At 47.8% G+C, this 13,699-nt stretch overlaps 1 protein-coding gene across 1 annotated transcript in view; it reads right to left on the reverse strand.

The window, feature by feature from the left end:
* Positions 1 to 6,503: 6,503 nt before the first annotated feature.
* The window catches only part of GTF3C6 (general transcription factor IIIC subunit 6), a 69,965-nt gene continuing 62,769 nt past the window's right edge, over positions 6,504 to 13,699 (reverse strand). Inside the window, exon 6 of the mRNA XM_053716326.1 lies at positions 6,504 to 7,247. Within this exon, the coding sequence (XP_053572301.1) occupies positions 6,847 to 7,247 (401 nt within the window). The 3' untranslated portion in view covers positions 6,504 to 6,846. The remainder of the gene's footprint in view (positions 7,248 to 13,699) is intronic.

Consider the following 13,699-nt stretch of genomic DNA (forward strand, 5'->3'; position numbering starts at 1 on the left):
TGTAATGTCACAGAGGAGCAGCGATCCCTCTGTAATGTTCACAGGGAGCAGCAACTCCCTCTGTAATGTCACAGGAGCAGCGTTCCTCTGTAATGTCACAGGGAGCAGCGATCCCTCTGTAATGTCACAGAGGGAGCAGCGATCTCTCTGTAATGTCACAGGAGCAGTTGATCCCTCTGTAATGTCACAGGGAGCAGCGATCCCTCTGTAAGGTCCACAGGGAGCAGCTGATCCCTCGTGGTAATGTCACAGGGAGGCATCATCTCTCTGTAATGTCACAGGGAGCCCAGCCGATCCCTTCTGTAATGTCACAGGAGCAGCCGGAAATTCCCTGCTGTAATGTTCACAGGGAGCAGCGATCCCTCTGTAATGTCACAGGGAGCAGTGATCCCTCTGTAATGTCACAGGGAGCAGCGATCCCTCTGTAATGTCACAAGGGAGCAGTGATCCCTCTGTAATGTCACAGGGAGCAGTGATCCCTCTGTAATGTCACAGGGGAGCAGCGATCCCTCTGTAATGTCACAGGGAGCAGTGATCCCTCTGTAATGTCACAGGGAGCAGCGATCCCTCTGTAATGTCACAGGGAGCAGCGATCCCTCTGTAATGTCACAGGGAGCAGCGATCCCTCTGTAATGTCACAGGGAGCAGCGATCCCTCTGTAATGTCACAGGGAGCAGTCGATCCCTCTGTAATGTCACAGGGAGCAGTGATCCCTCTGTAATGTCACAGGGAGCAGCGATCCCTCTGTAATGTCACAGGGAGCAGTGATCCCTCTGTAATGTCACAGGGAGCAGTGATCCCTCTGTAATGTCACAGGGAGCAGCGATCCCTCTGTAATGTCACAGGGAGCAGCGATCCCTCTGTAATGTCACAGGGAGCAGCGATCCCTCTGTAATGTCACAGGGAGCAGTGATCCCTCTGTAATGTCACAGGGAGCAGTGATCCCTCTGTAATGTCATAGGGAGCAGTGATCCCTCTGTAATGTCACAAGGAGCAGCGATCCCTCTGTAATGTCACAGGGAGCAGCGATCCCTCTGTAATGTCACAGGGAGCAGCGATCCCTCTGTAATGTCACAGGGAGCAGTGATCCCTCTGTAATGTCACAGGGAGCAGTGATCCCTCTGTAATGTCACAGGGAGCAGCGATCCCTCTGTAATGTCACAGAGAGCAGCGATCCCTCTGTAATGTCACAGGGAGCAGTGATCCCTCTGTAATGTCATAGGGAGCAGTGATCCCTCTGTAATGTCACAGAGGAGCAGCGATCCCTCTGTAATGTCACAGAGAGCAGCGATCCCTCTGTAATGTCACAGGGAGCAGCGATCCCTCTGTAATGTCACAGGGAGCAGTGATCCCTCTGTAATGTCACAGGGAGCAGCGATCCCTCTGTAATGTCACAAGGAGCAGCGATCCCTCTGTAATGTCAAAGGGAGCAGCGATCCCTCTGTAATGTCACAGGGAGCAGCGATCCCTCTGTAATGTCACAGGGAGCAGTGATCCCTCTGTAATGTCACAGGGAGTAGCGATCCCTCTGTAATGTCACAGGGAGCAGCGATCCCTCTGTAATGTCACAGGGAGCAGCGATCCCTCTGTAATGTCACAGGGAGCAGTGATCCCTCTGTAATGTCATAGGGAGCAGTGATCCCTCTGTAATGTCACAAGGAGCAGCGATCCCTCTGTAATGTCACAGGGAGCAGCAATCCCTCTGTAATGTCACAGGGAGCAGCGATCCCTCTGTAATGTCACAGGGAGCAGTGATCCCTCTGTAATGTCACAGGGAGCAGCGATCCCTCTGTAATGTCACAGGGAGCAGTGATCCCTCTGTAATGTCATAGGGAGCAGTGATCCCTCTGTAATGTCACAAGGAGCAGCGATCCCTCTGTAATGTCACAGGGAGCAGCAATCCCTCTGTAATGTCACAGGGAGCAGCAATCCCTCTGTAATGTCACAGGGAGCAGCGATCCTTCTGTAATGTCACAGGGAGCAGCGATCCCTCTGTAATGTCACAGGGAGCAGTGATCCCTCTGTAATGTCACAGGGAGCAGCGATCCCTCTGTAATGTCACAGAGAGCAGCGATCCCTCTGTAATGTCACAGGGAGCAGCGATCCCTCTGTAATGTCACAGGGAGCAGCAATCCCTCTGTAATGTCACAGGGAGCAGCGATCCCTCTGTAATGTCACAGGGAGCAGCGATCCCTCTGTAATGTCACAGAGAGCAGTGATCTCTCTGTAATGTCACAGGGAGCAGCGATCCCTCTGTAATGTCACAGGGAGCAGCGATCCCTCTGTAATGTCACAGGGAGCAGCGATCCCTCTGTAATGTCACAGGGAGCAGCGATCCCTCTGTAATGTCACAGGGAGCAGCAATCCCTCTGTAATGTCACAGGAAGCAGCGATCCCTCTGTAATGTCACAGGGAGCAGCGATCCCTCTGTAATGTCACAGAGAGCAGTGATCTCTCTGTAATGTCACAGGGAGCAGCGATCCCTCTGTAATGTCACAGGGAGCAGCGATCCCTCTGTAATGTCACAGGGAGCAGCGATCCCTCTGTAATGTCACAGAGAGCAGTGATCTCTCTGTAATGTCACAGGGAGCAGCGATCCCTCTGTAATGTCACAGGGAGCAGCGATCCCTCTGTAATGTCACAGGGAGCAGCGACCCCTCTGTAATGTCACAGGGAGCAGTGATCCCTCTGTAATGTCACAGGGAGCAGCGATCCCTCTGTAATGTCACAAGGAGCAGTGATCCCTCTGTAATGTCACAAGGAGCAGTGATCCCTCTGTAATGTCACAGGGAGCAGCGATCCCTCTGTAATGTCACAGGGAGCAGTGATCCCTCTGTAATGTCACAGGGAGCAGCGATCCCTCTGTAATGTCACAGGGAGCAGCAATCCCTCTGTAATTCTACAAGGAGCAGCGATCCCTCTAATGTCACAGGGAGCAGCGATCCCTCTGTAATGTCACAGAGAGCAGCGATCCCTCTGTAATGTCACAGAGAGCAGCGATCCCTCTGTAATGTCACAGAGAGCAGCGATCCCTCTGTAATGTCACAGGGAGCAGCGATCCTTCTGTAATGTCACAGGGAGCAGTGATCCCTCTGTAATGTCACAAGGAGCAGCGATCCCTCTGTAATGTCACAGGGAGCAGCAATCCCTCTGTAATGTCACAGGGAGCAGCGATCCCTCTGTAATGTCACAGGGAGCAGTGATCCCTCTGTAATGTCACAGGGAGCAGTGATCCCTCTGTAATGTCATAGGGAGCAGTGATCCCTCTGTAATGTCACAAGGAGCAGCGATCCCTCTGTAATGTCACAGGGAGCAGCAATCCCTCTGTAATGTCACAGGGAGCAGCGATCCCTCTGTAATGTCACAGGGAGCAGTGATCCCTCTGTAATGTCATAGGGAGCAGTGATCCCTCTGTAATGTCACAAGGAGCAGCGATCCCTCTGTAATGTCACAAGGAGCAGTGATCCCTCTGTAATGTCACAGGGAGCAGCGATCCCTCTGTAATGTCACAGGGAGCAGTGATCCCTCTGTAATGTCACAGGGAGCAGCGATCCCTCTGTAATGTCACAGGGAGCAGCGATCCCTCTAATGTCACAGGGAGCAGCGATCCCTCTGTAATGTCACAGAGAGCAGCGATCCCTCTGTAATGTCACAGAGAGCAGCGATCCCTCTGTAATGTCACAGGGAGCAGCGATCCCTCTGTAATGTCACAGGGAGCAGCGATCCCTCTGTAATGTCACAGGGAGCAGCAATCCCTCTGTAATGTCACAGGGAGCAGCGATCCCTCTGTAATGTCACAGGGAGCAGCGATCCCTCTGTAATGTCACAGGGAGCAGCGATCCCTCTGTAATGTCACAGGGAGCAGCGATCCCTCTGTAATGTCACAGGGAGCAGTGATCCCTCTGTAATGTCATAGGGAGCAGTGATCCCTCTGTAATGTCACAAGGAGCAGCGATCCCTCTGTAATGTCACAGGGAGCAGCAATCCCTCTGTAATGTCACAGGGAGCAGCGATCCCTCTGTAATGTCACAGGGAGCAGGGATCCCTCTGTAATGTCACAGGGAGCAGTGATCCCTCTGTAATGTCACAGGGAGCAGCGATCCCTCTGTAATGTCACAGAGAGCAGCGATCCCTCTGTAATGTCACAGAGAGCAGCGATCCCTCTGTAATGTCACAGGGAGCAGCGATCCCTCTGTAATGTCACAGGGAGCAGCGATCCCTCTGTAATGTCACAGGGAGCAGCGATCCCTCTGTAATGTCACAGGGAGCAGCGATCCCTCTGTAATGTCATAGGGAGCAGCGATCCCTCTGTAATGTCACAGGGAGCAGCGACCCCTCTGTAATGTCACAGGGAGCAGCGATCCCTCTGTAATGTCACAGAGAGCAGTGATCTCTCTGTAATGTCACAGGGAGCAGCGACCCCTCTGTAATGTCACAGGGAGCAGCGACCCCTCTGTAATGTCACAGGGAGCAGTGATCCCTCTGTAATGTCACAGGGAGCAGCGATCCCTCTGTAATGTCACAAGGAGCAGTGATCCCTCTGTAATGTCACAGGGAGCAGCGATCCCTCTGTAATGTCACAGGGAGCAGTGATCCCTCTGTAATGTCACAGGGAGCAGCGATCCCTCTGTAATGTCACAGGGAGCAGCAATCCCTCTGTAATGTCACAGGGAGCAGCGATCCCTCTGTAATGTCACAGGGAGCAGCGATCCCTCTGTAATGTCACAGGGAGCAACAATCCCTCTGTAATTCTACAAGGAGCAGCGATCCCTCTAATGTCACAGGGAGCAGCGATCCCTCTGTAATGTCACAGAGAGCAGCGATCCCTCTGTAATGTTACAGAGAGCAGCGATCCCTCTGTAATGTCACAGAAAGCAGCGATCCCTCTGTAATGTCACAGGGAGCAGCGATCCTTCTGTAATGTCACAGGGAGCAGCGATCCCTCTGTAATGTCAAAGGGAGCAGCGATCCCTCTGTAATGTCACAGGGAGCAACAATCCCTCTGTAATGTCATAGGGAGCAGCGATCCCTCTGTAATGTCATAGGGAGCAGTGATCTCTCTGTAATGTCACAGGGAGCAGCGATCCCTCTGTAATGTCACAGAGAGCAGCGATCTCTCTGTAATGTCACAGGGAGCAGTGATCCCTCTGTAATGTCACAGGGAGCAGCGATCCCTCTGTAATGTCACAGGGAGCAGCGATCCCTCTGTAATGTCACAGGGAGCAGCGATCCCTCTGTAATGTCACAGGGAGCAGTGATCCCTCTGTAATGTCACAAGGAGCAGCGATCCCTCTGTAATGTCACAGGGAGCAGTGATCCCTCTGTAATGTCACAGGGAGCAGCGATCCCTCTGTAATGTCACAGGGAGCAGCGATCCCTCTGTAATGTCACAGGGAGCAGCGATCCCTCTGTAATGTCAAAGGGAGCAGCGATCCCTCTGTAATGTCACAGGGAGCAACAATCCCTCTGTAATGTCATAGGGAGCAGCGATCCCTCTGTAATGTCATAGGGAGCAGTGATCTCTCTGTAATGTCACAGGGAGCAGCGATCCCTCTGTAATGTCACAGAGAGCAGCGATCTCTCTGTAATGTCACAGGGAGCAGTGATCCCTCTGTAATGTCACAGGGAGCAGCGATCCCTCTGTAATGTCACAGGGAGCAGCGATCCCTCTGTAATGTCACAGGGAGCAGCGATCCCTCTGTAATGTCACAGGGAGCCGCGATCCCTCTGTAATGTCACAAGGAGCAGCGATCCCTCTGTAATGTCACAGAGAGCAGCGATCCCTCTGTAATGTCACAGGGAGCAAGCAGTGATCCCTCTGTAATGTCACAGGGAGCAGCGATCCCTCTGTAATGTCACAGGGAGCAGCGATCCCTCTGTAATGTCACAGGGAGCAGCGATCCCTCTGTAATGTCACAGGGAGCAGTGATCCCTCTGTAATGTCACAGGGAGCAGCGATCCCTCTGTAATGTCACAGGGAGCAGCGATCCCTCTGTAATGTCACAGGGAGCAGCGATCCCTCTGTAATGTCACAGGGAGCAGCGACCCCTCTGTAATGTCACAGAGAGCAGTGATCCCTCTGTAATGTCATAGGGAGCAGCGATCCCTCTGTAATGTCACAGGGAGCAGCGATCCCTCTGTAATGTCACAGGGAGCAGCGATCCCTCTGTAATGTCACAGGGAGCAGTGATCCCTCTGTAATGTCACAGGGAGCAGCAATCCCTCTGTAATGTCACAGGGAGCAGCGATCCCTCTGTAATGTCACAGGGAGCAGTGATCCCTCTGTAATGTCACAGGGAGCAGCGATCCCTCTGTAATGTCACAGGGAGCAGCAATCCCTCTGTAATGTCACAAGGGTATCGTTCATCTGTGTGCAGAGTATAAAAACAAATCAGTCTGAGCATCATTCTGGCGTTAATAAACAATGACAACCAAACACACCATAAAACATTTTACTTGAATAAAAATCTTGAGTAAAAAAATAATTAGTACAAAGTCAGTGCTCAGCATAGAAAAATAAAATGTATTTTTAGCAGCAGTTCAGACAATGACACATGAAGCGACGTTGTAACCTCATGTTAAATTACAAAGTACAGGTATGATGGCAGCTGGATATGACTACTGGTTGACTGGTCAGGGGCAAGAGAGGATCTGGGGACATTAACAGTTTGTGTTTAACACCTCTTCAGTTAGAATCAGAGGTATTACAGTCACACAATGCCATATGCCACAGAAATATAAACAAAGTTCAGGAACTTGGGACAACATTAACTTATAGCACCAAATGTACAATTATTGGTTTTGGCTTTGTTAGGGATGAGCCTCTTATCTCTTGCAAGTAAAGGTTTAATCAGGGCAGCTAGAGCCACCATTATCTGCTAGGGATGTTCCTCTCTCTGGGCATTGTGGCTCCTGATCCTCCCGGGATTCTGACTCCACCAAATCTTGCTTCTCTCCCACTTCAGAGTCCTGATTGTCCTCCAGTCCTAAGCTTGGCTGTCCCTCCACACTTGGCTCTTGCATCTCCTTTCCCTTTGAGTCACTGTTGTCTGAGTTTTGCTTCTCCACATCAAAGCTTTGGTCCAAGTTCCCAGTGTCCTCAGTGGATTCATCCAGCTGTTCCTCTTCACTCTGTGACTCTTCCCCCTGTTCCTCACCCTCCATGTTCTCCTGAGCAAAGCTGCACAGCATCTGAGACCAGCTGGAGAAGAGCTCGTCTTTTATCTGAAACACCTCTACCTTATCACCTGAAGGGGACACCAAGCAAAAACATCAGAGGCCTGCAGTGTTCCTAATGTGCTGCTTACATATTGCTTACCAACCCCTGGGGGATAAAAAGGATGAGGTCACGGGAGAGCAACAACAATGAGGAGACGGCAAAAAGAAACAGATTCTGATAAGCGAAGGATATGAGGATTTGTTCTGTTGCAAGAAATGACTTACTTCGGACTAGATTATGAGTGGCGTGCTAACTGTTGTGCACAAGCGATGTGTATATCGCGACTCTTTGCATGCGCCAGGAGTAGTGCACATATTACAAGTTGAAAGTTAATGCGTTCACTTGGGCGCAATTGAATTTAATACGCACCAGGTTAGCGGAACTTCAGAGCTTTGGTTAACTGTTACGCTCAACTAAAAAGTTGCACAAAAAACATTAAAAAAATGCAGCACAGTTACACTCATAACACTGTCTAATAAAAAAATATTTAAAAAAAATACTGCATTAAAAAGTTATAAGGGCCAAGAAAAAATGAGGTCTCATGTGTTAGAGACCTCATAAAAAAAAGGCTGAAAAGGACTTTGACATAGATACACATATACATGAAAACAAACAATTACATTGTTTCCAATGCAGCAAAGGATTCTGGGCAACATATGCAAATTAGGTTCACAATGACACACCTCTTACCCAGAATCCTTTGCTGCATTGGAAAAAAACATAATTTATGCTTACCTGATAAATTCCTTTCTTCTGTTGTGTGATCAGTCCACGGGTCATCATTACTTCTGGGATATAACTCCTCCCCAACAGGAAATGCAAGAGGATTCACCCAGCAGAGCTGCATATAGCTCCTCCCCTCTACGTCACTCCCAGTCATTCGACCAAGAATCAACGAGAAAGGAGAAACCAAGGGTGAAGTGGTGACTGGAGTATAATTTAAAAGATATTTACCTGCCTTAAAAAACAGGGCGGGCCGTGGACTGATCACACAACAGAAGAAAGGAATTTATCAGGTAAGCATAAATTATGTTTTCTTCTGTTATGTGTGATCAGTCCACGGGTCATCATTACTTCTGGGATACCAATACCAAAGCAAAAGTACACGGATGACGGGAGGGATAGGCAGGCTCATTATACAGAAGGAACCACTGCCTGAAGAACCTTTCTCCCAAAAATAGCCTCCGAAGAAGCAAAAGTGTCAAATTTGTAAAATTTGGAAAAAGTATGAAGCGAAGACCAAGTTGCAGCCTTGCAAATCTGTTCAACAGAGGCCTCATTCTTAAAGGCCCAAGTGGAAGCCACAGCTCTAGTAGAATGAGCTGTAATTCTTTCAGGAGGCTGCTGTCCAGCAGTCTCATAGGCTAAACGAATTATGCTACGAAGCCAGAAGGAGAGAGAGGTAGCCGAAGCCTTATGACCTCTCCTCTGACCAGAGTACACGACAAACAGGGAAGACGTTTGTCGAAAATTCTTAGTTGCCTGCAAGTAGAACTTGAGGGCACGAACTACATCCAGATTGTGTAGAAGACGTTCCTTCTTTGAAGAAGGATTCGGGCACAGGGAAGGCACCACGATCTCTTGATTGATGTTCCTGTTAGTGACTACCTTAGGTAAGAACCCAGGTTTTGTACGCAGAACTACCTTATCTGAATGAAAAATCAAATAAGGAGAATCACAATGTAAAGCTGATAACTCAGAGACTCTCCGAGCCGAAGAAATAGCCATTAAAAATAACACTTTCCAAGATAACAACTTTATATCAATGGAATGAAGGGGTTCAAACGGAACTCCTTGTAGAACGTTAAGAACAAGGTTTAAACTCCATGGCGGAGCAACAGTTTTAAACACAGGCTTGATCCTAGCTAAAGCCTGACAAAAGGCCTGGACGTCTGGATTTTCTGACAGACGCCTGTGTAACAAGATGGACAGAGCTGAGATCTGTCCCTTTAATGAGCTAGCCGATAAACCCTTTTCTAAACCTTCTTGTAGAAAGGACAATATCCTAGGAATCCTAACCTTACTCCAGGAGTAACCTTTGGATTCGCACCAGTATAGGTATTTACGCCATATCTTATGGTAAATCCTTCTGGTAACAGGCTTCCTAGCCTGTATCAGGGTATCAATAACCGACTCAGAAAAACCACGTTTTGATAAAATCAAGCGTTCAATTTCCAAGCAGTCAGCTTCAGAGAAGTTAGATTTTGATGTTCGAATGGACCCTGTATCAGAAGGTCCTGTCTTAGAGGTAGAGACCAAGGCGGACAGGATGACATGTCCACTAGATCTGCATACCAAGTCCTGCGTGGCCATGCAGGCGCTATTAGAATCACTGATGCTCTCTCCTGTTTGATTTTGGCAATCAATCGAGGAAGCAGCGGGAAGGGCGGAAACACATAAGCCATCCCGAAGTTCCAAGGTGCTGTCAAAGCATCTATCAGAACCGCTCCCGGATCCCTGGATCTGGACCCGTAGCGAGGAAGTTTGGCGTTCTGGCGAGACGCCATGAGATCTATCTCTGGTTTGCCCCAACTTCGAAGTATTTGGGCAAAGACCTCCGGATGAAGTTCCCACTCCCCCGGATGAAAAGTCTGGCGACTCAAGAAATCCGCCTCCCAGTTCTCCACTCCCGGGATGTGGATTGCTGACAGGTGGCAAGAGTGAGACTCTGCCCAGCGAATTATCTTTGATACTTCCATCATTGCTAGGGAGCTTCTTGTCCCTCCTTGATGGTTGATGTAAGCTACAGTCGTGATGTTGTCTGACTGAAACCTGATGAACCCCCGAGTTTTTAACTGGGGCCAAGCCAGAAGGGCATTGAGAACTGCTCTCAATTCCAGAATGTTTATTGGCAGGAGACTTTCCTCCTGATTCCATTGTCCCTGAGCCTTCAGAGAATTCCAGACAGCGCCCCAACCTAGTAGGCTGGCGTCTGTTGTTACAATTGTCCAGTCCGGCCTGCTGAATGGCATCCCCCTGGACAGATGTGGCCGAGAAAGCCACCATAGAAGAGAGTTTCTGGTCTCTTGATCCAGATTCAGAGTAGGGGACAAGTCTGAGTAATCCCCATTCCACTGACTCAGCATGCACAATTGCAGCGGTCTGAGATGTAGACGTGCAAAGGGTACTATGTCCATTGCTGCTACCATTAAGCCGATCACCTCCATGCATTGAGCTACTGACGGGAGTTGAATGGAATGAAGGACACGGCATGCATTTAGAAGCTTTGTTAATCTGTCTTCTGTCAGATAAATCTTCATTTCTACAGAATCTATAAGAGTCCCCAAGAATGGAACTCTTGTGAGAGGAAAGAGAGAACTCTTCTTTTCGTTCACTTTCCATCCATGCGACCTTAGAAATGCCAGAACTAACTCTGTATGAGACTTGGCAGTTTGAAAGCTTGAAGCTTGTATCAGAATGTCGTCTAGGTACGGAGCTACCGAAATTCCTCGCGGTCTTAGTACCGCCAGAAGGGCACCCAGAACCTTTGTGAAGATTCTTGGAGCCGTAGCCAATCCGAATGGAAGAGCTACAAACTGGTAATGCCTGTCTAAGAAGGCAAACCTTAGATACCGGTAATGATCTTTGTGAATCGGTATGTGAAGGTAAGCATCCTTTAAATCCACTGTGGTCATGTACTGACCCTTTTGGATCATGGGTAAGATTGTCCGAATAGTTTCCATTTTGAACGATGGAACTCTTAGGAATTTGTTTAGGATCTTTAAATCCAAGATTGGCCTGAAAGTTCCCTCTTTTTTGGGAACCACAAACAGGTTTGAGTAAAACCCTTGTCCTTGTTCCGACCGCGGAACCGGATGGATCACTCCCATTAATAACAGATCTTGTACACAGCGTAGAAACGCTTCTTTCTTTATCTGGTTTGTTGACAACCTTGACAGATGAAATCTCCCTCTTGGGGGAGAGAATTTGAAGTCTAGAAGGTATCCCTGAGATATGATCTCTAGCGCCCAGGGATCCTGAACATCTCTTGCCCAAGCCTGGGCGAAGAGAGAGAGTCTGCCCCCCACTAGATCCGGTCCCGGATCGGGGGCCCTCGATTCATGCTGTCTTTGGGGCAGCAGCAGGTTTCCTGGCCTGCTTGCCCTTGTTCCAGGACTGGTTAGGTTTCCAGCCTTGTCTGTAACGAGCAACAGCTCCTTCTTGTTTTGGTGCAGTGGAAGTTGGTGCTGCTCCTGCTTTGAAATTCCGAAAGGGACGAAAATTAGACTGTCTAGCCTTAGCTTTGGCTTTGTCTTGAGGCAGGGCGTGGCCCTTACCTCCTGTAATGTCAGCGATAATTTCTTTCAAACCGGGCCCAAATAAAGTTTGCCCCTTGAAAGGTATATTAAGTAATTTGGACTTAGAAGTTACATCAGCTGACCAGGATTTTAGCCACAGCGCCCTACGTGCCTGAATGGCGAATCCTGAGTTCTTAGCCGTAAGTTTGGTTAAATGTACTACGGCCTCCGAAATGAATGAATTAGCTAGTTTAAGGACTCTAAGCCTGTCCGTAATGTCGTCCAGCGTAGCTGAACTAAGGTTCTCTTCCAGAGACTCAATCCAAAATGCTGCCGCAGCCGTAATCGGCGCGATGCATGCAAGGGGTTGCAATATAAAACCTTGTTGAACAAACATTTTCTTAAGGTAACCCTCTAATTTTTTATCCATTGGATCTGAAAAAGCACAGCTATCCTCCACCGGGATAGTGGTACGCTTAGCTAAAGTAGAAACTGCTCCCTCCACCTTAGGTACCGTTTGCCATAAGTCCCGTGTGGTGGCGTCTATTGGAAACATCTTTCTAAATATTGGAGGGGGTGAGAACGGCACACCGGGTCTATCCCACTCCTTAGTAACAATTTCAGTTAGTCTCTTAGGTATAGGAAAAACGTCAGTACTCGCCGGTACCGCAAAGTATTTATCCAACCTACACAATTTCTCTGGTATTGCAACAGTGTTACAATCATTAAGAGCCGCTAAAACCTCCCCTAGTAATACACGGAGGTTCTCCAATTTAAATTTAAAATTTGAAATATCTGAATCCAATCTGTTTGGATCAGAACCGTCACCCACAGAATGAAGCTCTCCGTCCTCATGCTCTGCAAGCTGTGACGCAGTATCAGACATGGCCCTAGTATTATCAGCGCACTCTGTTCTCACCCCAGAGTGATCACGCTTGCCTCTTAGTTCTGGTAATTTAGCCAAAACTTCAGTCATAACAGTAGCCATATCTTGTAATGTTATCTGTAATGGCCGCCCAGATGTACTAGGCGCCACAATATCACGCACCTCCCGGGCGGGAGATGCAGGTACTGACACGTGAGGCGAGTTAGTCGGCATAACTCTCCCCTCGCTGTTTGGTGAAATTTGTTCAATTTGTACAGATTGGCTTTTATTTAAAGTAGCATCAATACAGTTAGTACATAAATTTCTATTGGGCTCCACCTTGGCATTGGAACAAATGACACAGGTATCTTCCTCTGAATCAGACATGTTTAACACACTAGCAATAAACTTGCAACTTGGTTACAATCTTATTTAACAAAAACGTACCGTGCCTCAAAGAAGCACTAAACGATTAAATGACAGTTGAAATAATGAACTGAAAAACAGTTATAGCATCAATCCTTGAAAACAACACAACTTTTAGCAAAGGTTTGTTCCCATTAGTAAAGTAACAATAATTAAATTTGAAACATAAAAATTACAGAGCAACGTTTTTAATCACAGTCAATATATAAGTCTCACAGCTCTGCTGAGAGAATCTACCTCCCTCCAAAGAAGTTTGAAGACCCCTGAGTTCTGTTAGAGATGAACCGGATCATGCAGGAAATACAAGAGTAACTGACTGGAAATTTTTGATGCGTAGCAAAGAGCGCCAAAAACGGCCCCTCCCCCTCACACACAGCAGTGAGAGAGAAACGAAACTGTCACAATTAAAACAAGCAACTGCCAAGTGGAAAAATAATGCCCAAACATTTATTCACTCAGTACCTCAGAAAATGCAAACGATTCTACATTCCAGCAAAAACGTTTAACATAATAAATACCTATTAAAAGGTTTAATGTACTTTTAACAGAGTAATTCCAGTGAAATACCATCCCCAGAATACTGAAGTGTAGAGTATACATACATGTCATTATAACGGTATGGCAGGATTTTCTCATCAATTCCATTCAGAAAATAAAAACTGCTACATACCTCAATGCAGATTCATCTGCCCGCTGTCCCCTGATCTGAAGCTTTTACCTCCCTCAGATGGCCGAGAAACAGCAATATGATCTTAACTACTCCGGTTAAAATCATAGTAAAAAACTCTGGTAGATTCTTCTTCAAACTCTGCCAGAGAGGTAATAACACGCTCCGGTGCTATTGTAAAATAACAAACTTTTGATTGAAGTTATAAAAACTAAGTATAATCACCATAGTCCTCTCACACATCCTATCTAGTCGTTGGGTGCAAGAGAATGACTGGGAGTGAC

This window comes from Bombina bombina, chromosome 6 (assembly GCF_027579735.1).
Source record: "Bombina bombina isolate aBomBom1 chromosome 6, aBomBom1.pri, whole genome shotgun sequence".
In the NCBI taxonomy this organism is placed as follows: Eukaryota; Metazoa; Chordata; class Amphibia; order Anura; family Bombinatoridae; genus Bombina; species Bombina bombina.